The sequence below is a fragment of the Silene latifolia genome, unplaced genomic scaffold (genome assembly GCF_048544455.1).
Source record: "Silene latifolia isolate original U9 population unplaced genomic scaffold, ASM4854445v1 scaffold_158, whole genome shotgun sequence".
NCBI lineage: Eukaryota > Viridiplantae > Streptophyta > Magnoliopsida > Caryophyllales > Caryophyllaceae > Silene > Silene latifolia.
Genome location: NW_027413142.1, coordinates 21,856 through 47,868, shown reverse-complemented (window position 1 = coordinate 47,868; position 26,013 = coordinate 21,856). Strand labels below are relative to the sequence as shown.

At 36.3% G+C, this 26,013-nt stretch overlaps 5 protein-coding genes across 6 annotated transcripts; 4 read left to right on the top strand and 1 right to left on the bottom strand.

Moving 5' to 3' along the window:
- The first annotated feature begins 2,309 nt into the window (after positions 1-2,309).
- Positions 2,310-5,165, top strand: LOC141637937 (uncharacterized protein At4g26485-like). Its single transcript, XM_074447355.1, has 3 exons — positions 2,310-2,630; positions 3,480-3,678; positions 3,774-5,165. The coding sequence occupies exons 1-3, from the start codon at positions 2,456-2,458 to the stop codon at positions 4,384-4,386; spliced, it is 987 nt and encodes a 328-aa protein (XP_074303456.1). The 5' UTR covers positions 2,310-2,455; the 3' UTR covers positions 4,387-5,165.
- Positions 5,166-5,931: 766 nt separating this feature from the next.
- On the top strand, positions 5,932-9,831 carry LOC141637933 (uncharacterized protein At4g26485-like). The gene is made up of 3 exons (XM_074447351.1): positions 5,932-6,228; positions 7,651-7,849; positions 8,915-9,831. Exons 1-3 carry the CDS (start codon positions 6,054-6,056, stop codon positions 9,570-9,572), a joined length of 1,032 nt encoding a protein of 343 aa, XP_074303452.1. The 5' UTR covers positions 5,932-6,053; the 3' UTR covers positions 9,573-9,831.
- Positions 9,832-10,883: 1,052 nt separating this feature from the next.
- On the top strand, positions 10,884-14,768 carry LOC141637949 (BTB/POZ domain-containing protein At1g55760-like). Its single transcript, XM_074447368.1, has 4 exons — positions 10,884-11,081; positions 12,350-12,495; positions 13,684-13,802; positions 14,123-14,768. The coding sequence occupies exons 1-4, from the start codon at positions 10,960-10,962 to the stop codon at positions 14,723-14,725; spliced, it is 990 nt and encodes a 329-aa protein (XP_074303469.1). The 5' UTR covers positions 10,884-10,959; the 3' UTR covers positions 14,726-14,768.
- A 692-nt stretch (positions 14,769-15,460) lies between these two features.
- On the bottom strand, positions 15,461-22,831 carry LOC141637921 (protein DNA-DAMAGE INDUCIBLE 1). Of its 2 annotated transcripts, XM_074447339.1 has the most exons (16): positions 22,552-22,831; positions 22,405-22,437; positions 22,149-22,282; positions 21,919-22,030; positions 20,880-20,996; positions 19,736-19,801; positions 19,448-19,510; positions 19,316-19,360; positions 18,120-18,181; positions 17,726-17,819; positions 17,344-17,436; positions 17,196-17,265; positions 17,015-17,082; positions 16,859-16,913; positions 16,463-16,488; positions 15,461-15,879 (listed from the first exon to the last, which is right to left on the bottom strand). In XM_074447339.1, exons 1-16 carry the CDS (start codon positions 22,615-22,617, stop codon positions 15,751-15,753), a joined length of 1,233 nt encoding a protein of 410 aa, XP_074303440.1. In that variant the 5' UTR covers positions 22,618-22,831; the 3' UTR covers positions 15,461-15,750. The 2 variants fall into 2 exon arrangements, 1 of the variants encoding a protein (XP_074303440.1); XR_012541952.1 differs by lacking the exon at positions 16,463-16,488 and having other exon boundaries at positions 15,461-16,088; positions 16,528-16,913.
- Positions 22,832-23,708: 877 nt separating this feature from the next.
- On the top strand, positions 23,709-25,091 carry LOC141637941 (uncharacterized). The gene is made up of 2 exons (XM_074447360.1): positions 23,709-24,518; positions 24,753-25,091. The coding sequence occupies exons 1-2, from the start codon at positions 23,709-23,711 to the stop codon at positions 25,089-25,091; spliced, it is 1,149 nt and encodes a 382-aa protein (XP_074303461.1).
- Positions 25,092-26,013: the final 922 nt, after the last annotated feature.

Below are 26,013 nucleotides of genomic sequence, written 5' to 3'. Positions count from 1 at the left end.
TTTTTTTTGTTTGGGAATGAATGTGACTAGCTTCTAGTGTCTTTCCCACAGACGGCGCCAATTGTTCCTGGGTGTAATTTGGAGCAAGTATCGTTACCACCCGTGGCTTGTAGAATAATGTCTTGAGTTGAACCCTTCTTGCTTCTATCGTCCCTTTCGGCCTCTCCCGCAACGATGAACGAAGGCGAGGGCTTGGCTTTGTGCCAAGCGTACCCACTCCGACGCTCAAGTTAGCAAACTTAAAGGATTAAGCAGTGTTACTTGGCTAGATATGTCTTGTAGAGAGATAAGGGAGATATTACCAGATGAATAGTGTATTTAGGTTAAGTTGTGGGATCCTTTCCTCAAGGAAGGTTGAGGAGTATTTATAGGCTTTCACCTTTTGTCACGTAGTGGCCAAGTGGCCAAGTGGCTATCGGGTGGAAAGATTCTACCCTCGGCCGATGGACCTATGGCGGGCCGTACGAGGGTCTGGATGTGAGTACGCGGATATGTGTCCCTACCGGGCAGGTTGCTAGGCCGAGACCAGTGTGACAGCCGATGGGACGCATCGGCTAGGCTGTCTAAGTCGTCGACTTGCTGTGGATATTTTTGACCTTGCTCAGTGTGTTGACTTGGTCAGCGGTGCAGAATATGCCCCATCAGAAATAATTGATTGTATTTGTTATAAGACCGTCTCACAAAAACTAATTCTTACGAAGTATATCAGAATCTTACTATGTTTTTTTTTTTTTTTTTTGTTGGGTGTGTTTGTATTGATATGAGATGATAACATGAGACTTGCTCTTACACTTTTATAGGGGAAATTACTTGGGTGGGTTGGTATATGGGTATGTTCTTAAGGCTTTCCTTTGGTTAGGTAGATTAGTTTTAAATTGAGTTTTAAGGCATGTGCACTTTATAATTCAATTTTTATTTCACTATTGTATTTAAAAGTACACAAATTCTTATTTCAGACCGTCACTATCCGTCTTAAGCTTAAAACGGATAGTGGTCTCTCACACAAATGTAAGTGGAAGGCAAGTGGGTGGGAAATGGATATACCCACTTGCCTCCCACTTGCATTTGTGTGAGAGGCCACTATCCGTCTTAAGCTTAAGACGGATAATAACGGTCTTAAGCAAGACGGACTGTTAAAAGTAATATGGTTTGTCATAACATAGATGAGTTAACGCGGATTTTAGGCTTTTAGCCAAACATATGTACTCTACAAACCACACAGTTTAAGAGCAGGACTTCTAAAAAAATACTTCCTTCGTTCCAATTACTTATCTGATTAAAATATTCTTGGAGATAGTATTATTAGTGATTAGTTTTGTTGAGTCCTCCACGACGGGTTTATAGAATTAGGTGCATGAAATCGGCATATAAGCAAATGAGGTTCCATCCTAAAACCAATTGATAATGGGAAGAATAACTCATTCACTTATAAGCTAGTCCCTTCACTATTATTCTACCGACGTCGACGTGGGGACAATGCCCCTTACACAGATACACACATATGAAAAGAGACCAAGTTTGTTTATATTTCAAATTGAATTAAAAGGTAAAGTTTTATGAGTTTGTAAATTGGGCCTGAGCCTCGATGATAAGTACCAGACCTAAGACCTGACCCAGCTTAAATTTATTTAATCCATAACTCAGGAAAAAAAAGTTCCACTGAACATACTTTAGTCGGAACGTGAACCACCTTACAAATCCTTAGCTTACTCCTGCCTAGAGACTAGAGCTGACAAGTCTAACCCAATCCGACGTAACCCAAAAATGTTGGCAAATCAAAATTGACCTAGCACGACCTGATCACGACTCCTAACCTGACAAAACTCGATTAAGATAAACCTGAAACCGAACCCAATCTGACCCGACTCGAGATGACTCGTAACCGGAGTACTCTCGATTATAACTGGCAAAATTGACTCGACATCCGAACTGAAGATCACAGCTTGACTCGAAACCCAACCCAAATATTTATTGTTGCACACTGATTACTATCCCTGAAAAATTTGAGAATAGTGGAGTCAAAAATGACCCGAACCTGACCCACATCGAAGGCTGCGAACTCGAATTGACCCGACTTAAACCCTACTCGTTTGCCAGGTCTAACCTCGGTACTTGTTCGACCTGATCTGATCAACCCTACTTATAAACGACTTAAACCTAACACGGATACAGGACCTAATCCATATTTGACATAATCTAATCAAACCGACCATAACCGAGCTACCCGATTGCCACCTCCCCTTCAAGTCTTCAACTAGTTAAAACGAGTGCGGATAATTTTGCCTATACGTACCCGGTACCCCCAATGACGACCGTTGGGTGTAACTTTGGACCTTTGGTCTTCACTCACCTTGACTCCTAAAACAATCCCCTATTATCTCGCAATTTTGAACTCAAATTTCTACTTTCATTTCCATTTGTAAACCATTTTGCCATTTTGGGTATAACAACAACAATGGCATCCATTAAAATACACAAAGAAGATTCAGAAACAGAGAAATGGATAAAACATTATTCATCAAATCATCAAATACTAATTGTTGGTGATGGAGATTTCTCTTTTTCACTTTCTTTAGCAACTTCTTTTCGTTCTGCTTCCAACATTACTGCTACTTCTCTGGACACTTATGGTATAATTCTGTTAACATAGTTGCTTAAAGTTTTGATCTTTAATGGGTTTGATCATCATTTTTGTTTTGATTTTTTTTTGGGTAATTTATGTATAAGAATTGGGTTATTTCTATTGCAATGTTGTTGGGGTCTATGTTACTCTGACTCGACTGCAGGTGTCAGATACAGTTATTTTCCGTGACATTTTCTTCTTTTTGGTCTAAAATAAAGTGTGCACGACCAAAGTGAAGTGTCAGAGTGACATAGGTTGGCGCTAGTTGGATTATTTGTGTTTTCTAGATTGTTTTTGAATTTTGATTGTGTAATTAGGGTTACATGATTTTTTTGTTATTAAAGATGCAAACTTTACCATGGAACACTAAGGTTTATGCTTTAGGGTTCAATGGTTCTGAATTTTGTATGCTTTTGGGTCAATTTTCTGTCTGGTTTTTGCTTATTTATGCATTAATTGGTTAGATTGTTTAGTGTTTCATTGGGACACATGATCATGCATGCTCCTTTCGACGAAATGTTTGTATGTTTGATTCAGTGGCGGACCTAGGATTTTGGTACCGCGGGGTCACTATTTTTTAGAGCAGACATTAACAGTAGTAGCGTTTGTAATGGAGGCCGGAGAAAGAGTATGAGTGGAAATTGCCATTTTTAGGGAAGACATTAACAGTACTAGCGTTTGTGATTGAATGTGTTAATTTACGCTGCATTATTCCGCTGCTGCTGAACGTTTAGTGTTATGTGTATATTTGTATTTTGCAAAACTTGTCCAAGCACACGGGTATTACTATTTATGTGCCTTTACCTATTTAGCATTGATTTTAACTCGAGGATGCTCAACTGCACTATTGAAATAGATACTTTGAAAAAGAAGTATAAGAATGCAAGATCTAACGTGAAGGCGCTACTAAGGCTAGGAGCGTCCGTTATTCATGGGGTTGATGCAACCAGAATGAAACGCCACACTGATCTTACAATGCGGAGGTTTGATCGTATTGTATACAACTTTCCGCATGCTGGTTTCCATGGGAAGGAAGACAGTCTCCATCTTATCAAGTATGGCTTTCTTCATTTCTGTATTATAGGTCTTTGTGGTTTGTTTCATCATTTATAGACATTTGACGATTTTATACGTTTTTTTTCCTGTTTAGAAAGCATAAGGGACTTGTGCAGGGTTTTTTTCACAATGCAAGTGGAATGCTGCGACCTTATGGTGAAATTCATGTCAGCCACAAAACAGCAGGTCCCTTTCGCGATTGGAATCTAGAAGAACTTGCAAACCACAACTCTCTTATGTTGATCGAATGCGTTCCTTTCAGAATCGCAGACTACCCTGGTTATAACAACAAGAGAGGAGATGGTAAAAGAAGTGATGACCCTTTTCCCCTGGGAGAGTGCAGCACTTTCAAATTCATCCTCGGCCGTTTCTGTAAGAAGACAGTTTCTCTAACTAGTCAAAGAAGTTCGAGGTGTGATCACGGTCAACTACACTACGACGCTACACCAGAGAGAAACAGGTTCAGAGAAGAATGCAGCTTGATATTTGACTGGTATTTTAACCATGTTAGTAAGACATTTGGGGTTCTGGATGACAAGATCGACTTCAATGTCCACAAAGCATTGGCTATCGGGTATGACAGATTCGTCAATATTGCTCCAGACCGACCTTCGAGTGACTTCATCTTTTTCTTGGAGGAGATCCATCGTTTAAGCATTTCGAGAATTAAGTGGCTAGAAGGCATTTTGGAAGGTAGGAGGTACTAATTTAAGCTTCCTCAGTTTAGAGAAGATGCATTTTTTTGTTTTTTTGGTTCACGCTTTGGATTGAACGTACTCCATTCCGTCTCAAGAAGTCAAGAAAGGGAAGATGGAACTTGGTCCTGCTGATAGTAGCTGCCTTTGTGCACATACTCTCTTCAAGCAAACCTAACATCAGTTTAGCCTACTTTTGAACAGTTTAAGCACATCATATTAGTCGGTGCATATTTTCTGAACCAACTACCGGTTTCTGTCAGCATTCTGAAGTCCTACTGAATGCATCTGTATCTACTTTACAACTATGCGTGGCATTAGAGCAATCAACTGAAAATGAAAATCGTAGCTTATCAGAACTGAATTTTGCAAATCCGGAGCATTTTGTGAGGCAAGCATTAATTTGGACTTCCTCATTGCAAAGAAGATGCAGTTTTTTGTTATTTAGGTCATGTTTTGGACAGAATGTAACGCCTTTTGTCTCAAGAAGCGAGAAAGGGGAAACGGAGCTTGGATCTGATAAGAGTTGCTGCATTTTTGTACATTAATCAAGCGACGACTATAACCTCAGGTTATCTTACTTTTGCGCATTTTAAGCACGTCGTATTAGTTGGTGCATACCCCTGAACTATGTACCTGTTTCAGTCAGCATTTCAGAAGTGTGAAGTCCTGCAGACTGTATCTGCAAGACTGCAACTGCTATATCTTTCCTAATTCCTACAATGTGTAAAATTCCCAGAACTTTATTTTGATCTAATGGCAATGTAGTACTTCTTCTACAGTTCTATATCCAAACGAAATCGCGACTTATCAGGGTTAAATTCCTCGATCAGGGTATATTTGAATGGCAATTTTGGTAGAATGGTAGGTTTGATATAAGAACAACTTATAATCGTCTGGTGGTGCTCAATGAAAAAAGCTTTGTAATTTAAATATTAAAAATAATATTTGGGATATTCTCGTGTACCCCTAAACTTTTTCGTTTTTCACAAAAAAACTTTGACCAATAATAATTTATCGTTACGAGTTTAGGGAGAGAGTATTTAATTATTTATTAGGCCTATTTTGTACAATGATAGTTGAAAAATAATTAAAAGAGAAAAAAAAAAAAATTGTTGGTTGTAGTAATTGAACCCACGACCACTAGGGTAGAATAAATGCTTCTTACCACTAAACCAAACAAACAATAATGGAATATATTGCACAACAATTATTTATTTCTGACTTAGAGGGGGTGCGGCTGCGCCCCCTGCACCCCCTCAAGAACCGCCCCTGGCCAAGAGTTATTGACGTCAAAAATTTTTTTTGCAAGAAAACGAGAAATTTAGGGGTACACAAGAGAATATCCCATAATATTACGGAATAGTATTTAAAAAAAAAATCGTGACTTACTTTTGATCTAACGGGTTGACGCGTTCGAGTTAAGTTCCGAATCTAAGTTAACGGGTCATATTGGATGAGGGTCCATCATTCTTAATTAATCATAAACAAACGGGTCGAACGAGTCACGTCCCGAATGGGGTCAATTATATAACACCCGTGAGGCCGTGACCCCGTGTGACCATTGGTCTTACTCACTTTGACTCCTAAACTATCCCTGTGACCTGTCTACTTTACCATTGTTGAAAAAACCAATGATTTCACTTGCTGTTTGAACAATTTTGGGTATAGCAATAACAATGGCGTTCATACAATTGCATGAAGAATATTTTAAAACAGAGAAATGGATAAAACATTATTCATCAAATCATCAAATACTAATTGTTGGTGATGGAGATTTCTCTTTTTCACTTTCTTTGGCCAATTCTTTTCGCTCTGCTTCCAACATTACTGCTACTTCTCTTGACTCTTACGGTTATTTCTCTCCCTTTTTATTTCTTTGCGCTTTTTTATTTTTTGTGACGAGTATTTTAATCCAAGGTAAATAAATGATTGAGACGGAGTAGTAGTTTTTAAGTTGTTTGTTTGTGAGTAGGGTTTATGTAATCATTGTATAGTTGCTTAAAGTTCTGATCTTTAATGGGTTAATCATAATTTTCTGGATTTTTGTAGGTAGTTTATGATTGTGGGTCTCAATCATTTGTTTACCTTTGCTTAAAATCGTTTAGAAAAGACAAAAAAGTAAACAAATGATTAGGACGGAAGAATAGTCAGAATTGAGTTATTAATCATTGTGGATCATTAGATAGGAAATATAGTAAGTTATGATCTTTAATGTGTTGATCATCATTTGTTGGATTTTTGTAGGCAATTTATGATCGTACATCCCAATCATTTGTTTACCTTTACTTAAAAAATCATTTGGAAAAGTAAACAAATGACTAGGACCGAGGAATAATCAGAATTGAGTTATTAAATTGTGGTCCTGTGGATCATTAGATAGGAATATACTAATATAGTTGGTTAAAGTTCTGATCTTTAATGGGTTTATCATCCTTTTATGGATTTTTTAGGTAATTTATGATTGTCTGTCTCAATCATTTGTTTATCTTTGCTTAATATACCGTTTAGAAAGAATAAATAAAGTAAACAAATGATTAGGACCGAGGAATAAGCAGAATTGAGTTACTTCTACTGCATGTTGTTGTGGATAGTTGGATTGTTTGTGTTTTCTACATTGCATCTTGATGAAATCGGGTTTCATGTTTTTCATGAAAGATGCAAACTTTACTATGGACCACTTAATAAAGAAGGGTTTTTCTCAAAGGTTTATGCTTTCGGGTTCATTGGTTCTGAATTTTGTATTCATTTTAGTCAATTTTCTGTATTAGAATATGATTAATTTATCCTTGTTGCTTAGTTGGTTAGATTGCTTAGTGTTTAATTGGGAGACAGGATCATGCATGTTCCTTTCAAAGGTATATTTGTTTGTTTGGTTGTTTATGTAACGATTAGTATATTACGTCGATGTGGTCTCTCCCTCATCTTGAAAACCGAAATACAGGGGAAAAGTTTTGAAACAGGATATCGACTTTGTTCCAATGGAAGAAAGTAAATTCAGTAAATACATTAAGAAAACTAGCGTTTGGAACGGGGGTAGAGTATGAGTGGAAATTGGCATTCCTTGAAAAGGAATGTTTTAGAGTAAATGATGTATATGATTGATTATTGAACGTGTTAATTTACACTGCGTTATTCGCTGCTAAACGTTTATTGTTATGTGTATATATTTGTATTTTGCAAATCTTGTCTGAGACATAACAGGAGTATTTATTTACCCTTACCTATTTAGCATTGATTTTAACTTAAGGATGCTCAACTGCATTATTGAAATAGAAACTTTGACAAAGAAGTATAAGAACGCGATATCAAATGTGATGGCGCTAGTAAGGCTAGGAGCGTCTGTTATTAATGGGGTTGATGCAACCAAAATGAAGCTACACCCTCATCTTACTTTGCGGAGGTTTGATCGTATTGTATATAACTTTCCGCATGCTGGCTTCTATGGGAAGGAAGACGATCTCCATGTTATTGAGTATGACTTTCTTTATTTCTCTATTACGGAGTATATGCCTAAGTTTTATGTTTTATTTATATATTGTGTGATTTTAGGATTGTGGCTGCAAATGGGAATTTGTTAATCGCTTAGTAGGTTTGTGTTTAAACTGTTTATATGTTAGATCAACTACTCTTCACACTTTAATTTTGATACGATTTAGAACATTGGAAATTTTGAATACAGGTGATCATGGTGCGATTTTGTGGTTCTAATGTTCTTATCCCTAAAACAATTGCAATTTTTTGCCAAAAAATGGGTGTTTTCTAAATAGTAAAAAAAAGATGGTGATGGATAAATGAATTTAATTAATTTTAACTTTAATTTTGTACACACTAGGGTATCAGAAGACATTTTAAGCTTCTTTCATAAAGACCCGTTTTTAAGGATAAGGAAAATTTCTATGATTTTGATTTTTTCATGCAAAGAATATTTAAAGTTCAACATGGTATTTCTCCGTCTTTCAAGTGCAATGATACAACGGTTGTCATTTCTGGTAGCATCTTAACGTAATTCATCCGTATTTACTTGTGTGCTCCCTCAAGTGACGAATGGGACATAACCAGGCTGCTTTACTTGACACAATTTGGTTCAGACGCCGTAATGCCTCATGGTTGCTGCATTGTCCCTTTATTTGCACATGCTCTCGATTTGATCATGTTACTCATGTTACTGTCCATGCTAAATCGTCAAAGAACTAATTGATTCAGTATTTCAGTGCCAATTGCGAACCAAATGAACCCTTTTTAATCAATATATCACCAAACGAGTTCTTTTTTTATTCACTGATGGTAAGATATGATTTTGCGCATGCATGCAGACATGCAGTAACTTGAACATGTACTTCATTAGAAATGATGGTATTATTTTTGCCACTCGTTTCCTTCTTCGCATTTTGAGGTGTGCGTTCACTCATGGACGGTTCTAAAGGATGATTCATGTCAGCCGACCCCAAATCATTTTGGGATTAAGGCTCTGATGTTGTTGTTGTTGTTGTTTCTTTCTTCCCGGTACTTCTGTTATAAACTCGTTTTTTATTTCCAGAATGCATAAGGAGCTTGTGCGGGGTTTTTTTCACAATGCAAGCGGAATGCTGCTACCCGGTGGTGAAATTCATGTCAGCCACAAAACATCAGCTCCATTTTGTAATTGGAATCTAGAAGAACTTGCAAACCACAACTCTCTGAGGTTGAGCGAATGCGTTCCTTTCAGAATCGAAGACTACCCTGGTTATAACAACAAAAGAGGAGATAGTGAAAGAAGTGACGAACCTTTTCCTCTGGGAGAATGCAGCACGTTCAAATTTACTCTCGACGATTGGTATGAGAATACAGTTTCTCATTCTCTAGCTAGTCAAAGAAATTTGAGTTGTGATCACGGTCAACTTTACTATGACCCGGGATATAAATCGGTCAATTTTGACTCGAAGTATTTGGCTACACCAGAGAAAAACAGGTTCAAAGAAGAATGTAGTCGGATATTTGAATGGTATTTTGATCATGTCGTAAAGACAACTTGGTGTCCGGATGAATGGGTCGATTACAATGTTCACAAAGGATTGACTCTCGGGTATCACAGATTTCTCACTAATGCTTCAGGCCGACCTTCAAGCGACTTCATCCTTTTCTTGGAGGAGATCCATCGTATAAGCATTTCGAGAATTAAATGGTTAGAAGGCCTTTTGGAAGATACGAGGTATTAATTTGAACCGACTTATTTTAAAGAAGAGGTAGTTTTTTGTTTTACGGGTCGCTCTTTGGATTGAACGTAGTGCCTTCCGTCTCAAGAAGCGAGAAAGGGAAAAAAAGTACTCGTACCCAAAACGAAACTCCAATATGTTGATATCAATATATCATATCGAGATTTGAACTAATTCCAATATGTTGTTGCACTCTTTTGAATATATTGTATGTCTGTATATGGTATTTCGAGATTTGAGCTGATTCGGGTTTGTTGTTGCATCCTTGTGAACACCATTTTGTAAGATTTGAGATTGATAAATCTCTTGTTTTGATGACCTGTGCTTTAGGTAAGATTTCACTATAGTAGGGGCAGTCTTTAGACCTGGCAAAATCTCGGCTTGAATGACCCAACCCGTATAACCCAACCCACACCTGACACTCGAACTGAGGAACCCGAGATTGACCAGTAACTCGAGTTGACGTGATCGATATGTTTATTGTTGTACACGATCCAATATTACTAAATAACTTGATAATAATTGACCTGGACCCGAATTCACTTATCCGACCCGACCTGAGCTTACCTGAATTCAGTAAAAACCCGAAAATGGCCCGATCTGCACTTGGCCCAGTTGGCATGTTTGCCAGGTCCAGTAGGTCCAAGTAGGGGTGTTCACCGGTCCCGAACCGGACCGGACCGCAAAGACCCGCAGACCGAACAACCCCTTACCCCAAAATCGGAGACCGGGCCGGTACCCTTTAGGTCCGGGTTTGAACCGGACCGGTTCCATTTTTAAAGGTAATTTGAGATTATTTTTTTTTGCTTGGACCGGACCGGAGGCCAGTCACCCTATTTTTGTTGACCCGGAGACCGGACCGGATTGTATTTGGTCCGGACCGGACCGGCCAATTCGGTTTACCGGTCCGGTCTACTTTATGAACAGCCCTAGGTCGAAGAGTATAATTTAGTTTTTTTTTTTTGTCTAAATTATCCTCTTTCTAATTCGGCCTCTGGTGAAAATTTCCGACTCCTAACTACAAATCCCGACTCCGTCACTAGGTTCACGACCCCTGCAGATTTAATGACTGTGGTCCCCTTTCATTTGATGACCTTTTTTACAATCAACAACTTGAAGGATTCTCTGTCACCTTCTCCCTCCTTTTTAAAGGAATATCTTCTTCAAAGGACAAACTTTTACGATCATTCCCATTACCCCAAATTGTAATAAACTCTATGTTAAACATTCTTTGCGTGCTTATAATAACTTATAACCTTCTAAATTTCCATATAAAATCGACTCGAATCGAGGGCGCATTTTGGGGAAAAAACAGAGTGTAGGTCCCAAGATAGGAAACCGTAAAGAAAATTTTCTGAATCCGTCACAGTCTGAAGTCGTATAAAGGAGAATGAAAGATTGTAGCAATTACATGGTTGAAACAACATGTCGTCTTGCAAGATGGAGTATTCAGAACCTCTCTACGTGTTCTTATCGTCGCTCCGATCCTTTCAAGATTGGTCTCTGGAACTGGTATGTATCTCGATTTAGAATAATAATGTACAATCGAGTTGTGAGATGAGTTTTTTCGAGGAAATTATAAGAGCAACTGTAAAGAAAAATTACAATTTCTTTACAGTTGCAAAAAAAAAGATATTAGGTAATGTCAGCAGACTTTTTCGTTTTACATGGTGTCATGCACTCGTTTTTTCGAAAAAAAACTTTGACCGACAATAATTCTCTATTACGAGTTCATAAAACGGTAATTTTTTTTTTCAAACCAATTATCTCGTCAAGGCCTTCAATTTGAAAAAAAAATTCACCACCTTTTGAAATCGTAGCCGGTAGTTTTGGTTGGTCAAATATTTTTTATTGAATAAACTTTGACCGACCATAATTCCCGATTACGAGTTGAGACGTCGTTGAATTTTTTTTCAAATGAAAGACCTCTTAAAGACTGTCAATTTGGAAAAAAAATTTATCGTATTCTGAACTTCTAGCCAAGAGTTATTGACGGTCAAAGTTTTTTTTGCATGAAAAGAGGGTATATCATAGAAAATGAAAAAGTTGAGGGGTACACGAGAGAATATCCCAAAAAAAAAAACAGCGGAATAGTAATAAAGTCTATGGCGCGGTTGTATACTTGTATGCGTACAAATGTCTCATATTATTCCGTAGACAAGTAGTATGTTTATTGATGCAATGTCCATACATTAGGATGTCAAGATCCGTCTTAAAATGAGAAAAAAGAACATACATCGGATGTACTACCTCCAACTTTTTTGTTTTTTGAGCATATATGTATTTTTTTTTTAACTTATTATCTCAAACTTTATTTATTTTTGAGCATATGTGTATTTTTTTGAGCATAATAAAGTTTATAAGTTAGATTTTAATATTTTTTCATCAAAACTCAAATTTAACTAAACTTATATGTAATGTTTTTGAGTTTTATTGTAATTTTTAGAGCAATGTTTTAATGAATAAACTCGAAACTTACATAATGAAACTCAGAAACTTTAAAACAAAACTCAAAAACTTTATTATAATGCTCAGAAACTATAGAATTGGAGGTAGTACATCAGATGTATAATCCTCTTACTGGTCTTAAAATGAAAACGGTTCAAAAACTTGCAGATATTCTAGGCATCTTTTTTTTTTGGTCTCATTTAGCATATTTGACCTGTTTTAAGTTTAAGACAGATATTACCATCTTAAACAAGAATTTGACGCAATGTGCATGAGGTAGTAGGTGGATTTAGTTGTGATTAGAAAATTTGAACTAATGGTCATTTTCATAGGCATCTGGCATTGGAAAAGAACAGAGTTTTGATGATCAAGTTGTATCCAGAAATTAGCAATTTGAGTAGAGAAAATCCGCCAATTGCGTCTTTTGTAATCCGGGTTTTATCTTCAGTTGATGATTGCAAGCCTCTTGTTCACCCAGGTATGTAGTGGCGGAATCAGAATTTAAACCTCCGAACTATAAAAGTGGTTATATTGAGATCTGTCGAGATATCGATATTCGGGAATCTTATTAGGATAGATTTTTCTTTTACTCGCTCAACCACTTTTTTTTTTGGTACTCAATAATTTAACACAAATTCCGGTTTATACACACTCTTATTTTTAAGACGGTGTATGTCTGTATTAAGTTTAAAACGGGTCACTAACCGTTTTGTTTTCGTTAATTGCAACTTGCATGAGAGCTGGCAAACTTTAATTTGTTTGTATGTGGCCATGTATGTATGAGCATTGAGCAAGAGTGTCGGCCAATTGATTAAAATAATGATAAAAAAGAAAGATGGTTGTAAACTTTTGATAAATTTTGTCACAAATAAGAATAACTATAAAAATAAATATGTAATCGCAAAATGATCACATTTAGTGAATTAAATTAAGATAAATTCTCATTTTAGACAGACTTTTTTCGTATGAAATTAAGATGACTAAAATGGTGTCTGACAATTTTACGATAAAATGTAAATATTTCCTGATAAAATGTTACTATCAGATTCTGTTAAAAAATAACACTAACATTTTATTATTAAACTAGTTTAGCTCCCGTGTAATGTATGCAAGGTATATATAGAATTTTAATTTTTTTTTTAGTATATTATACTTATGAAATATAAATTAGCTAATCTTTTTTTTACATTTCTTATTGTTATATTTTGATTTGAAAAATCAAAGTCTAAATCGTATTAATCATGGAAAATTAGTATTTCAATTAAAGTTTTTCCTATTACCGAGAGATTAATGGTGTTATTTTATAAAATTTTACTGATAATATATTTTTAGCCGCAACTTTTTATCATAGAAAATCAATGAATTTTTTTCGTATGATTCTTTAAACAAAAAAAAAAAAAAAAAATTTATATCATAAAAATATTGGAGATAATTTTGTATAAAATGTAAAATACTAAACGACATAAATATATAAATCTGAAAGATTATGTCTATTATAGTGCACCATATTTATACAATATGCTAAAAATAACTAAACTTTATTTTAGGAAATATGTTTAGGCGGGAAAATTTGGAGCTTCGCCTATTCATTTTTATTATAAAAATGTCATTTCCTCGTTTTAAGTTAATAGCGTCTTAAGGGAGACTAACATTTATTTTTGTGCAGAAGTAACAGATCAGCAGCTGAAGAATAATGACGATTTTATATGGCCACTTGATCTTCAAATTGGAGGAAAATTTATCATTGATGTTGAATTTCTTGATCTCAAGACAGCTTGTCCACATGTATGCCTCACTTTTTTCACTCCTCATTTTATCCAATTTCACAAAAAATAAAAATCGTAAACGATTATTATATACTATCTCCGTTCTAGTCAATTATTTACGTCTTAAATGACTATTTTGGACCGGTTAGGAATTTGGATCACCTAAAACATATGCTGATTTTGGATCGTAGAATTTTGATAACGCGTTGGGTTTGCATTTGAATCGGAGATGACCTGATAAGATTTTGGATCGATTTTGAATTATGCTGAACCCGGCCCATTGTCCTCCCTACTCGGCTACTCCCCTTCGCTTCTAATATTTCACCCAAACAATGACAGGGTGGAGAGCCTTCCTCGATTTGGGCGGACGGACTAACACAAAAAAGATCTCACTCAGCCGCGCTAACTTGCCTTAGCCGGATGCTGACAGAGGACACCTACACCGACATTGTTATCAACGCATCAGACGGGTCAGTAGGAGCTCACAGAGCCGTTCTGGCTACACGATCACCTGTGTTCCGAAGCATGTTTGCACATGATCTCAAAGAGAGCCAGTTTTCTACCATCAACATTTCCGACATGTCAATTGAATCATGCCATGCTTTCTTGAGCTACTTGCATGGAACTATCAAACATAGTGAGTTCCTCGTACATCGCCTTGCACTCCTTCATGCAGCTGACAAGTATGACATCTCGGACCTCAAGGAGACGTGCCACGAGAGCCTCCTTGAGGATATTGATGCCGAGAATGTCCTTGAAAGGTTGCAGAACGCGTCCCTCTATCAGCTCCCTGAGCTTAAGGATTGTTGTATGAAGTACTTGGTTAAGTTTGGTAGGGTTTTCGACATTCGGGACGAGTTCAATGCTTTCCTTCAGTATGCTGATAGAGATTTGATTGCTGAAATCTTCCAAGAAGTTTTTGTTACTTGGAAAGGTTTCTAATCTACTAAGCTTACAGAACTCTTTTAATCTACTACTACTACTACTAGTATTCGAGTTGTGGGTTAATTATGCCTCTATATGAGGGTTTATGATCCCCTTACCGACAGCTAGGACAATATCAAGTAGAGGATCGTATTTAAATGTGAGTATACCATTGTTCCATTTATTCTTTCGTTAAAAGAAATCATTTACTTTCACCAAAAACATAATTAATGGATCATTTACAATGGTGGAGCAAGGGGGGCCTAACAGTGGCGCTCGCCTCCGCGAGGATTTAAAAATCTCTAAATTTTTAGTTAGATTTTTGAATTTTGAATTTTTTCAAAGTACCTTATACTATTACACCTTCGTCCCTGCTCAATTTTTTCGCCCGACTTCAAATCCTTGCTCCGCCACTGATTTTCACTATACTCTCAATGTGGTGAAGACGTCTTTGGTGGAAACGTGATGAAGTTACCCATAGGCATAATCAACCCACACTCGACCAATAGAACTAGGCCGCTAGGCGGAACTGTTTAACAAGTACCTCAAACTCTTAAATCTCTTTAGGTAAACCCAAGCTCCTATTTCTGGTCTTACGTTTAAGAAGGCCTAATATTATGTTATGTGATCGATTTAATAAACAACACTAAACTCTGGTATGACCAAAGAAACTAGAAATTTACCTCAATTATCAATTTGGGATTTTGCCAATCTAGGAGGAACACATTATTAATTAAAGTGTAAATTGCAAAATGGCTTTAATATGTTCTCGATAAGAAACGGAAAAGAAACACATTTTGACTAAAATGAAGTTTTACAACCAGTGTATACTGTAGTAAAAAGATGGGTTAAAATCGATAGTACTGGACTACCACGGTCAAAAAGTACGACTCTATGAATCAGTAGGATCAAATAAATACAAAAAAAAAAAAAAATACCACGGAAATTTAAGAATACAATTAGTGTACATTTGCACGCTTTGTATTTCACGATCCTGAAATGCCTACCCAATTCTGGGTAATGATTTAAAACTCGATCGACAATTAACCTCCAAAGAGAAATCCAGCTGCTTGGTCTTCATTGCCATTAAATAATTGGAGGGCTTGTATGACCGAATTTCGGTCAAACCCAAGTTCAACAAGCTTTGATATTTTGGATTCAAAATCGGAACCCTGCAGTTCACAAACATTTCGATCAGCTACATCTGACCATAAGAATTGATTGTTGACAACCATCTTGAAATCCCTTTACTGTTTCAATACCCAACTTTACTCTTAAAACTATTTACGCGAACCCAAAATATCATAATCACCCCAAACTGGGAAAAACATGATTAAGATCTTCTAAGTTATATTTATAGCCTAGTACTCGTAAGTCGTAACTATTACTCATGTCACTGACAAGGGCACTCAACATATTACGCCTTATTGTCAGTCAGCCACTACTCTCAGCCCCAAGGAGGATTTTACGACTAAACCTACACTCAAAAAAAAAAAAAAAAAAAAAAAAGGTTTGAACGCTTAGGTGTGACTAATGACCCACCCAACCATTGAGTCTCAGTTGATACTTTAGGCACTTGAAATGTGTATGAACTAAAAAAAGCGGGGGGGCAAGGCTTCCTCAAGTCATTAAGGAATATCCAAATTAATGAACACTTATTTTGGCATACTATTTTTCACGTAAAGACAAATACTAATCATTTTCAAAGAAATACATGAAATTTTAAGTGTGCACTCATTTTCCAATAAGGCGTACCTGACTAGGACTGGCAGCAGCAGCCCCTGCACAACCCATGGAAATTCAAGAATTAATTGTTGCACCAAGAGATGTCATAGAACAATACAGAGTAGATGTTTATGTCAAATAGATTTTGGCTTATGAACTATGTTACTCAGACTCGGGTGAGTCGGTAGGATATGGTTCAATTCCAATTCCAAGTGTATAGTAAATAAAGCGTACAAATGAAGGTTATTTATGAACTCAAAACTAATGTGGCGCAAGAGAAGCTCTAAGCTGTGCTCTTGCAAGGTTGAGCAAAAAGCTCTTCAAACCCGCGTGAAAAACGGGGTATTTGGCTTAATTACCTTCAAAGGCTCTACAGACACAGGTAACTTAGCACAAAATCTACAACTAAAGCAAGAAAAATCTCACCTGATGACTGACTTCCAGTTGGAACACTTTTATTATCCTTTGCTCCTAATGAACCCTGAAGAATAACAAATTAACTAGACGAATGCTACAAGACAATACATAAGACAAACGTAGTAAGTAGTAACAGTGAAGCAAAATAGCTAATAGAACTCTTACGGAAGCCTCGCTGGCAGGCTGCTTAGAATACCTCTCCTCATCCAGATATTGAGCAGGTATGTCCTTTTCTGGAAGCAGATAACAACTTTGTTTTCAAGAAAAACTTAATAATTGTGGATTCAATAATCCAATAGAATATATCAGGCAAAACATAGAAACTATGAAATAGAGAAGCTCAAACCTGCCAAAAATGGAACAGCAACCTCTCCTCCACCAACTCTTAAAACATTATCCTTCAAATCAATTATGCACTGCAGTGGAAAGGCCAGGTTAAAGCTTCCTTTCACCATATGGGATGCAATCGCCAAACATAAAAACATAGATATTACCTGATGTTTGCGGAGCATATCCAAACCAAAGAGAAACTCCATGTTGGGAGAGTCAAGAACTGTAAAGGTACAAGGGTAAAACACATTCCCAATCTTCAAAGAACATAGGGAATGGGAGTTAACAAGCAAGTCAAATTTAGCAATTTGCATCAGGAAACAGGTCCAACGTAAATAAAAGGGTAAATTGTTATATGTTAACTTTGAAACAAGGCTTTGACAGATTCTAAAAGGCCGTAAGCCCGTAACTACATTGATTTTCGTACCTACTCACAAACTAATTTCCTTTATTTCAGACATTAGTCAGTCTACTGCAACCACACAAAAAACACAAGCAAAATGTCCAAATTTTGAAAATATTATTATGAGGTTACATGTTCAATACCTTGATAGGAGCTACATGTATTCGTCCCAATATCTCTGTCTGACCAACTCCATGGGCAATACCTCGGTAACGTTGATCTAAGAGCCTTAACAATCTGAAATGGAATAAAGGAACAAAAACGATAACATCAACCTCTGAAAGCTGAAATTTGCAGCATGATAGAGAATGAATGTGTTTTGGATATTATATACTAGTCGGGGCAACACCTGCAGGGAATCCTGACATGAGCTTTATAAGCATAGCAAGAACCTTAACTTAAAAACTAACTAAGTTATGCAGACTTTTGACGTAAAGAGAGATCTACTAGCAAATGAGGAGTTTCCGCATTGAAGTGGTGGAGTACTATTAAATGTTAGAACAATAATCGACTTCAGATCAACACGAGAAGGCATACCCACAACGCTCGGCACAACTTTTAGATATAATTGTTGATTGAGCCCCACTATCGACAAAAGCCTGAAACAAGATTATGTGATGATATTAACATATGCTTTAAGGACAATCGAAGAAAACTCACATTTCCACTCTAGTATTGAGCAACTGAGGATATGTTCACAGAATAGTGCAGTGACTGCAGTCACACTTTTCCAACAAAGGTTGACAGCAAGTATTCTAGAGAAGCCTCGTACTAATTATATTTGATTGTTTCGAAAGAGAAAGCAATCTAGCGAAATGCATTCAATATAGACAAAACATTTTACAAAACACCAATCAAATGGTACTCAATTTAATCAACAGTTCTTGAAAATATACAATATCAATGAAATAAAACCAATAACTGAACAGCTCCATCAAAAAAGCAACCGAAGCATCTTATCACGTATCAAATAAAGTTGTAACCAAATTTATGTACCTTATCATTCCAACAATACATATACTTGTAAAATCAAATCTTTTTATGGAAATACTGACCATAAGATTATTTCAACATTCACAAATCTGCCAGTCAAACGAAACCACACCTAACGAAATGCTAACGCATGCACTAACGCCAAGAGTTTACAGTAAAGACTGATATAAAATACACCAACAATATGCCCCACACCAGAACAAGAAAGGTAAAATTTCGATATTCTGCTGATTTTCAAGGACGTAAAAATAAACTTTGCATAATGCTAACCAAGAATTAACGCCAAAAGTTTTCAGATAACCTATTAATAAAATTGACCAAGAACATGAAGCCGCACCAAAACAAAACAAAAATATATTCAATTTCAATAAATTGTTAACAGAAATGTACCAAAAAAAAATACATACTAAAGTGGCCTATGGGGGATCCATCCTCTAAACAATATATGAAAAAGGTTTAGGCTGAACAAGAAAATGCATTCAAAGAGAGAGAGATAGCTACTCGAGATAATTTGAGGTATTGAACGAAGTGAACCAAAAAAACATAATTTTGCCACTGAGCAAACCCGTCTAAATGAGAAACTAAATTATCTTGATTCGTGTGAGACATTAACCAAAGCTGTCAAGTACTTCATTTTTTAAGTTTCTCTGTCACTGGGTATCCCTTGGGAGCATAAAATGATAGAGATACATACCAAAAAGAACAATCAGAAAATGTTTCTGGGATATTATGGTAACTACCTTAAGGGGGACACCGTTCACTTCCATGTCCACATACAACATAACCTGAGAATTTAAAAAAAATAGATGAGAGTAGTATACCTTGATGAGAAAAGTCTAGATATTAGAATGAGATTAGAGTGTATAGCATACCACTCTAGCAAAACCTTCAGGGTTATGCTCCAAGGCCGCCGCCCAGTTTTCATCAATCCCTTTCTAATAGTTGAAGAACAAAGTAAGAAAAGAAACATATAAGTATCTTTCACTAACAAACCCTCGTACAAATTATGATAAGGTGGAACTTAACAAATTACTCTTTTCCAAAATACATCAACAAAGGAGGATTTAAGACAGACTATCTTCATATTCCATTATAAGGATACAAGAGCTTATTTCTTTTGTGAAAAGAAAGACACAGAATAAAGAAAGAGCGGACTCTACCTGGCGAATGGCAGCTTCAATTTTTTTCTGGGCTTCCACATCAAAAGGGTCTGCATGAAGTAATGCCTGCCATCATAACCATGATACCATCAATAACTACAGCTTCAATCTGAAGCGTAAGAGATACCACGAAGAACGGCAAAAAACAGGTAATCTACAGATGTGAAGTGATGGCATTTTGTTAACCGTCAGAATTAATCGGTAAGGTAATACATATCTTGAAACTCTTACTGTATTACACAACACATGTCACAGTTGAATGTTATGTTCCTCGGTAAATATCATGGAATGAGATTTCTGTCTTGAACTCATTATGGTTACCCCAATGTCTCCAAGAGGAACCCACTCCAAGCTGGTTTGAAAACCAATCGTACGCAGTATTTCTTTTAGAAGGACCATTATTTATATGTTAACGATGTGAGTTTTTACCAACATAAGGAAAGAAACAAAAGTGGAAAGTCATTGTGACTTGTGAGTTTGCCCTTCTAAGGAAATGTGAAAAACAGTTGTGAAGGGGAGGTAGTACAAAACAAATGGAGGATATTAAAAAGATCGACGCAAAAAGAAGGAAGTAAGAAAATAAACAAATGTTAGCAAACAATCAAATAGTAAGACAAAAGAAGAATCAAGCTCCCTTATCATGTGGCCAGGTACTTTCCTTCAAGACCAACTTACCTACTTACCTATGCCACATCTTCTTCAGTCAAAAAATAAAATAAAAATCCTCGCTTCTATTAGGTTGGATTCACTAAGTTTTCTATTGGTCCATTCACTACGTTTTCTTTTGTGAAAATATCAAACCACCATAACAAAAGCAAGTGGATTACACTATTCATTTATCTACTAGAAAATTCCAAAACACCATCAGAAAAGCATGCCCAAGCTTTAAGTCTTTCAAATTAGCATGCCAGCAAAAAGATATGGTTTCTACTTTCTACCATGAAAAATGTTTCCGTTTTGATTAGCAATCAGTTCAGAGAACACATGTGCCTACCAGATAAGTGTGACAGGATACAAACATATACAGATTCACTATGCTACTCTCAGTCATTAAAAAGGAAAGAGATGCACGGCAAACAAATGGATAAATAAACAAAGTAGAAAAAGAAGACACATGCACTAGAAACCAGCAATGCCCACTTACAAGTTCCTCAGTCTCCCTCCGCTTCATCTCTTCCCTTTGCCGATGGCGTTGCCGCAAAATTTCTTGAAATTTGTTCAAATCACTTCCAGAAATGGCTTGGGCGAGCTCAGGATCATTCTGCACGTATACATAGGAACCCAATGGTCAAAACTCATGGTAACATACCCAACAACAATATCAAGAAAACATTATAAAATGTATACTAATTCATATGTGGCAACATGTGCAACCTTTAAAACTGGTTCCACTAAAAATTCAAAGACTGTGATGCAGAATCATAAGTTCATAACCCATCACTCAGTGATAAATCATGAAGGAAACATCTGCAAGTTAAGTTTTGATAGATATGCTCAAGGAGATATGTTTTACCACCATCAAGGAGTATCTAATTATCATTTTTTTTTAAAAGGGGAATGTGGTTTCTAATTATCTCAAACGTCTAAGTGAGGTAAATTAAGTCTTAAGGCAGATCCTAGCCTATCTTGAATGAACAGTTTTTAAGTATTTGGTTTTTCTAGCACCAAGCATCAAAACATCATTGTTTCAACACTCCAACTAGCTACGTCAGTACGTGAAAGGGGGAGACTGAAGCTTGAGATAGTTGTTCTGCGTGTATCTTGCAAAGAGATACTAATCCCAATTGCCAACTGAGTTTAAATTTGTCTAAATTTGTCTGAGGTAATAATTTGTATCGTAGCTTCCTTAAAATTAGCTTCACAAATCACTACCTAATTGATCAACTACTATCAAACAAGACTTAACAAAAGTAAGCGTCCAAGGGTCAGCATTACTAGACATTCAATGCTGCCAACTTAAATCAATGATCAGCCATCTGGCATACAAAAATGCTACAAGAAGACAGTTTCCGAATACTTTTTGTCTGTAAATACTACATCTTTGATTCCATCCACAAATCGAATGATAAAAAAAATAACAAAATGCGTGAAACACGTGAAATTAGAGCAGCAAAATGTTATCATGTCTCTCCCTAAAAGTAATAGTTAAGTATGGACATAAACTAAACAACTCATTGCCATACCTGAAAGATCTGAGTCATGAAATTAGAATCACTTCTAATTTGCTGTTGAAAAGCAGCAGGATTCACAGCCGACCCATCTGGATTAACTCTCAGGGCATCATTTTGTGACGAACTGCCACAACCACAACCAACCATAACCCACATTTCAATCAACAAACTCCTCACATACCACAATCACAATATACACAATAAATTCCTACAATAATCTCTATATTCAGGGCAATAATCACCTAGGTAACGGGGCAGAACTCGAAACCATCATTATCAAATCGCCATCAACAACACCTAAAGAACTAAGCTTTTCATGATTCCTCATCTCCTTCCCATTATACAGCAATTGTTGTTGCTGCAACGCTATACCACTCTGCACACCCCACAATTTCGTGATAATTAAGCTAAACTTAACTACAAAAGAGCACTAATTAAGCTAATTAAACTCAATTACAATCAAAACCCTAAAAATAGCAATTAAGGTAAATCGTTCACCTCGACTTCGAGCAAAGCCTTGACATTCTCGACCTGGAGATTGCGAATTGGGATAAATTACATAGATCAACGATAAATATACATCAAAATGACAAATTGATTGAAGAAAATATGAAATTAGGGTTTGAGAAAAGGGGAAAAACTTACAGCTTCGTCGCGATCGATATCTAAAGTGATGATCTGTTCGTCGGCGGTCATTACAGTGATCTTCATGATTGAATTGTCGATTAATGAAAAATTAAGTTAGGGTTGTTAAGTTGATGGTGAAATTAAACAAATTAGGGGAACTGGGAAGAGTGTTGAGCAATTAATTGTGGTGGTGTTTAAGATAGGTGGGAATTTGGATGATCTTAAATTACAATTATTATTTATGAATATTAATTAATTAATTAATTAGTATTATCTGTTTTTAAGGCTCGGTTCTTTAGTAAACTACTACTCCCTCCATTCAACTCTACATGGCACTTAGAGCATCCACATTGAAGAGGATTGTCCATCCTCTTAGATGAAAGAAGGTGTTAAGAGGATGTCCTCTTCAATGTGGCAACATTCTTTTTAAAGAGGAAGAGGAAGACATCCTCTATAAATAGAGGATGTCCTTGTCTTGGCCCTTGTGCCAAATAAGAGAGAAAGTGGATGGTGGGGACTACTTAAAAGAGAGGAAATAAGATCCTCTTTGATGTGGAAAAGAAGAGAGGAAGAGGATGAAAAAAAGTGGAAAATTGAGTAGTGAAAAGAGAAAGTAGTATGACCAATGAAAAAATTAGAAAAAATTGAAAAGAGGAAGATGACCTCATCTTCAATGTGATTGCTCTTATGCTTTTAGCACAAGTTTTAAGAAAGCAATAAAGAATTGATAAAAAGTACACTTGCTTTATAAAACTCAGCTTTATTAGGGAAAATGTAGCTGAGATTAAGAGTAGTATTAGGGACTAAATTTCCCCCAAAAAATTACAAGATTTTAAAAACCCCACCAATTGGTGTGTTTTTAGACTTTTCCCTCCCAAACCAATCAACTCACAAGTACAAATGGAAAACACCTACCCTAAGTAAGTTCTCATCCTTCATAACTCCTCAAAACAAGCAACACCTCCATAAACTTCAGTCATTTCAGTAAAAAAAAATGCAGAGTTGCAAAATTGCAGTCCTTGCAAAATTACAGTCCTTGCAAAATTACAGTCCTTCATAAATTACAGTCCACAAAAGTCGATAAAATTACAGTCCATCGAAAATATTACAGCAAAGTCTCTGAAAATTACAATAAAATTACAGTCCTACAAACATTACATAATCCTCAAGAAAAAATGGGAGCCAAGTGTCTCTCTGAAAAATCCAGGTTAGAAGTTGCCATCTTCTTGCTTCAGAAATCAAAACAAGGGAAGCTCACCCGTGGTGATATGAAGGAAGTAGCTGACAGATACGGTGTAAAGGTTAAAACAATTTTTAAGATTTGGAAAATGGCAAAAATACCAAGAGAAGTAGGTCAAGCATTAGATGTGAAGAGCAAGAGAATGGGTAACACGAATAGGAAAAGAATACTACCACCTATTGAGCATATTAAAACATTGGAATGGGGTCAAAGAGACACCATGGAAAGAGTCTCCAAAAACACAGGAGTAAGTGTTGGAAGAGTTCACTCTTGGGTATGCAAAGGTTTATTAAAACCACATTCAAGCCCACTGCATCCTCACCTCAATGATGCAAACAAGTTACATAGGTTAAAGCATGCTTTAAAGTGCTTAATAGTTGAACATGTTCAAGCAGATTTTTTAGATCTTAATGCAATGCCAATCACAAAAATTAAATTTGCAGAAATGAGTCATATAATCCACATGGATGAGAAGTGGTTTTACATTAGTTATGATGGTCATAAATTTTATATGGTTGAAGGAGAAGAGATACCATATAGGAGTTGCCAATCCAAGAGGTATATCACAAAGGTAATGTTTATGTGTGCAGTTTGTAGGCCTATATATTCAGAGGATGGAGAGTTGCTATTTGATGGGAAAATTGGAATGTTCCCTTTCACAAAACAACAACCAAAGAGAAGAGCAAGTAGAAACAGGCCAAGGGGTACAATGGAGACGAAGCCTATTGATTCAATTACAAAGCAAGTAACAAGGAATGCATCATAGAACAAGTTATACCAAATATCAAGGCTAAGTGGCCTGAAGGAGCAAGTAAAAACATTTTCATTCAACAAGATAATGCAAGGCCTCACATAAAGAACAATGATCAAGCATTCATGGCGATTGCAAACTCGAAGGCTTCAATATTGATTAACTTTTCAACCTCCTAACTCACCAGATTTAAATGTTAATGACCTTGGGTATTTTAGGGCATTACAGTCATTACATTCCAAAGAAGCAGCCAAATCAGTTGATGAATTGGTCAATTCAGTCATGCAAGCATATGTTGATTATGATCATATAAAACTCAACAAGGTTTTCCTAACACTTCAGTCAGTAATGGTTGAGATTATGCAAACTAAGGGTCATAATGACTTTGCAATCCCCCATATGGGTAAGGATCATCTAACTGCCCTTGGCATATTACCAAGAAATTTGGAGGTCAATGAAGAATTGGTGAGAGAATGTATTGGGTATTTAGAAGGAATAGGTCAAACAGAAGGTCTAGAGTACTTAATGGGTGAATTAGGATACAATGTCCAACCATTAGTTGTTTAGAATATTAAGGGTATGTAATGCAAGACTTAGGATACATTGTTCAAGTATTTTGAAATTTGTTTACTGTATAAACATTTCAATGCTAAGATATGTTTAGCTTGTAATCAAATAATGAACATGTAATGGTATGTAATGCAAGACAATCTAATGCAATTTCAGTTTTATGTGAAGTATTAAGCTCATTTTACAGTTCAATTAGCTACACTAACATAAACTCTCAGGCCTAATTGGCCTCATCATTGAGTTATGTGAAGTAATAAGCCTTCCTACACAGCCACAAGTGAAGGTACATAATGCTAAAACCATGAAAATACAGTAATGCTTTTGGCAATTTAGATGGTTTAACACACACACTCATTCAATTGTAGACCATATGGTGGCTTAACTACTTTAACAAAATGGCCAATGATGTTCTGTTTTAGCTATAAACTTGAAAGTGCTCTCAACCGGGCAAGTACAAGTGTGTATCGCCCCGCACCCGCCCCAATTGAGGCGGGGATGGGTAAAGCTTTGGCGGGTGGTGGGGTGGGTGCGGGTACGAAAATTGTACCCACCATGGGTCATGGGGCGGGGATGGATTTCGCATCTTACCCACCTAATATCCGCCTACCCGCCAATCACTAAAAAAATTAGTATAAAAAATTAGTAGGATTATGATAATTTTATAAATCTTATTTTGTTATACTTAAGATATAATGATAATAATAGCTATTTTATAAAGTTTTTTACGAATTTATTTGGTGAAAAATTAAAATTATAAAGATAAATTCAAAAAAATGGAAATTAATAGTGATTAAACCAACTTTTACGAAAAAAATTATCGAATAAAATTATGGTGTAGCGGGTTAATAGGTAAGCGGGACGGGTACGGTTTTATAGTTTTACCCGTTGGGGCGGGGATGGTTTTGAAAATTTGTACCCG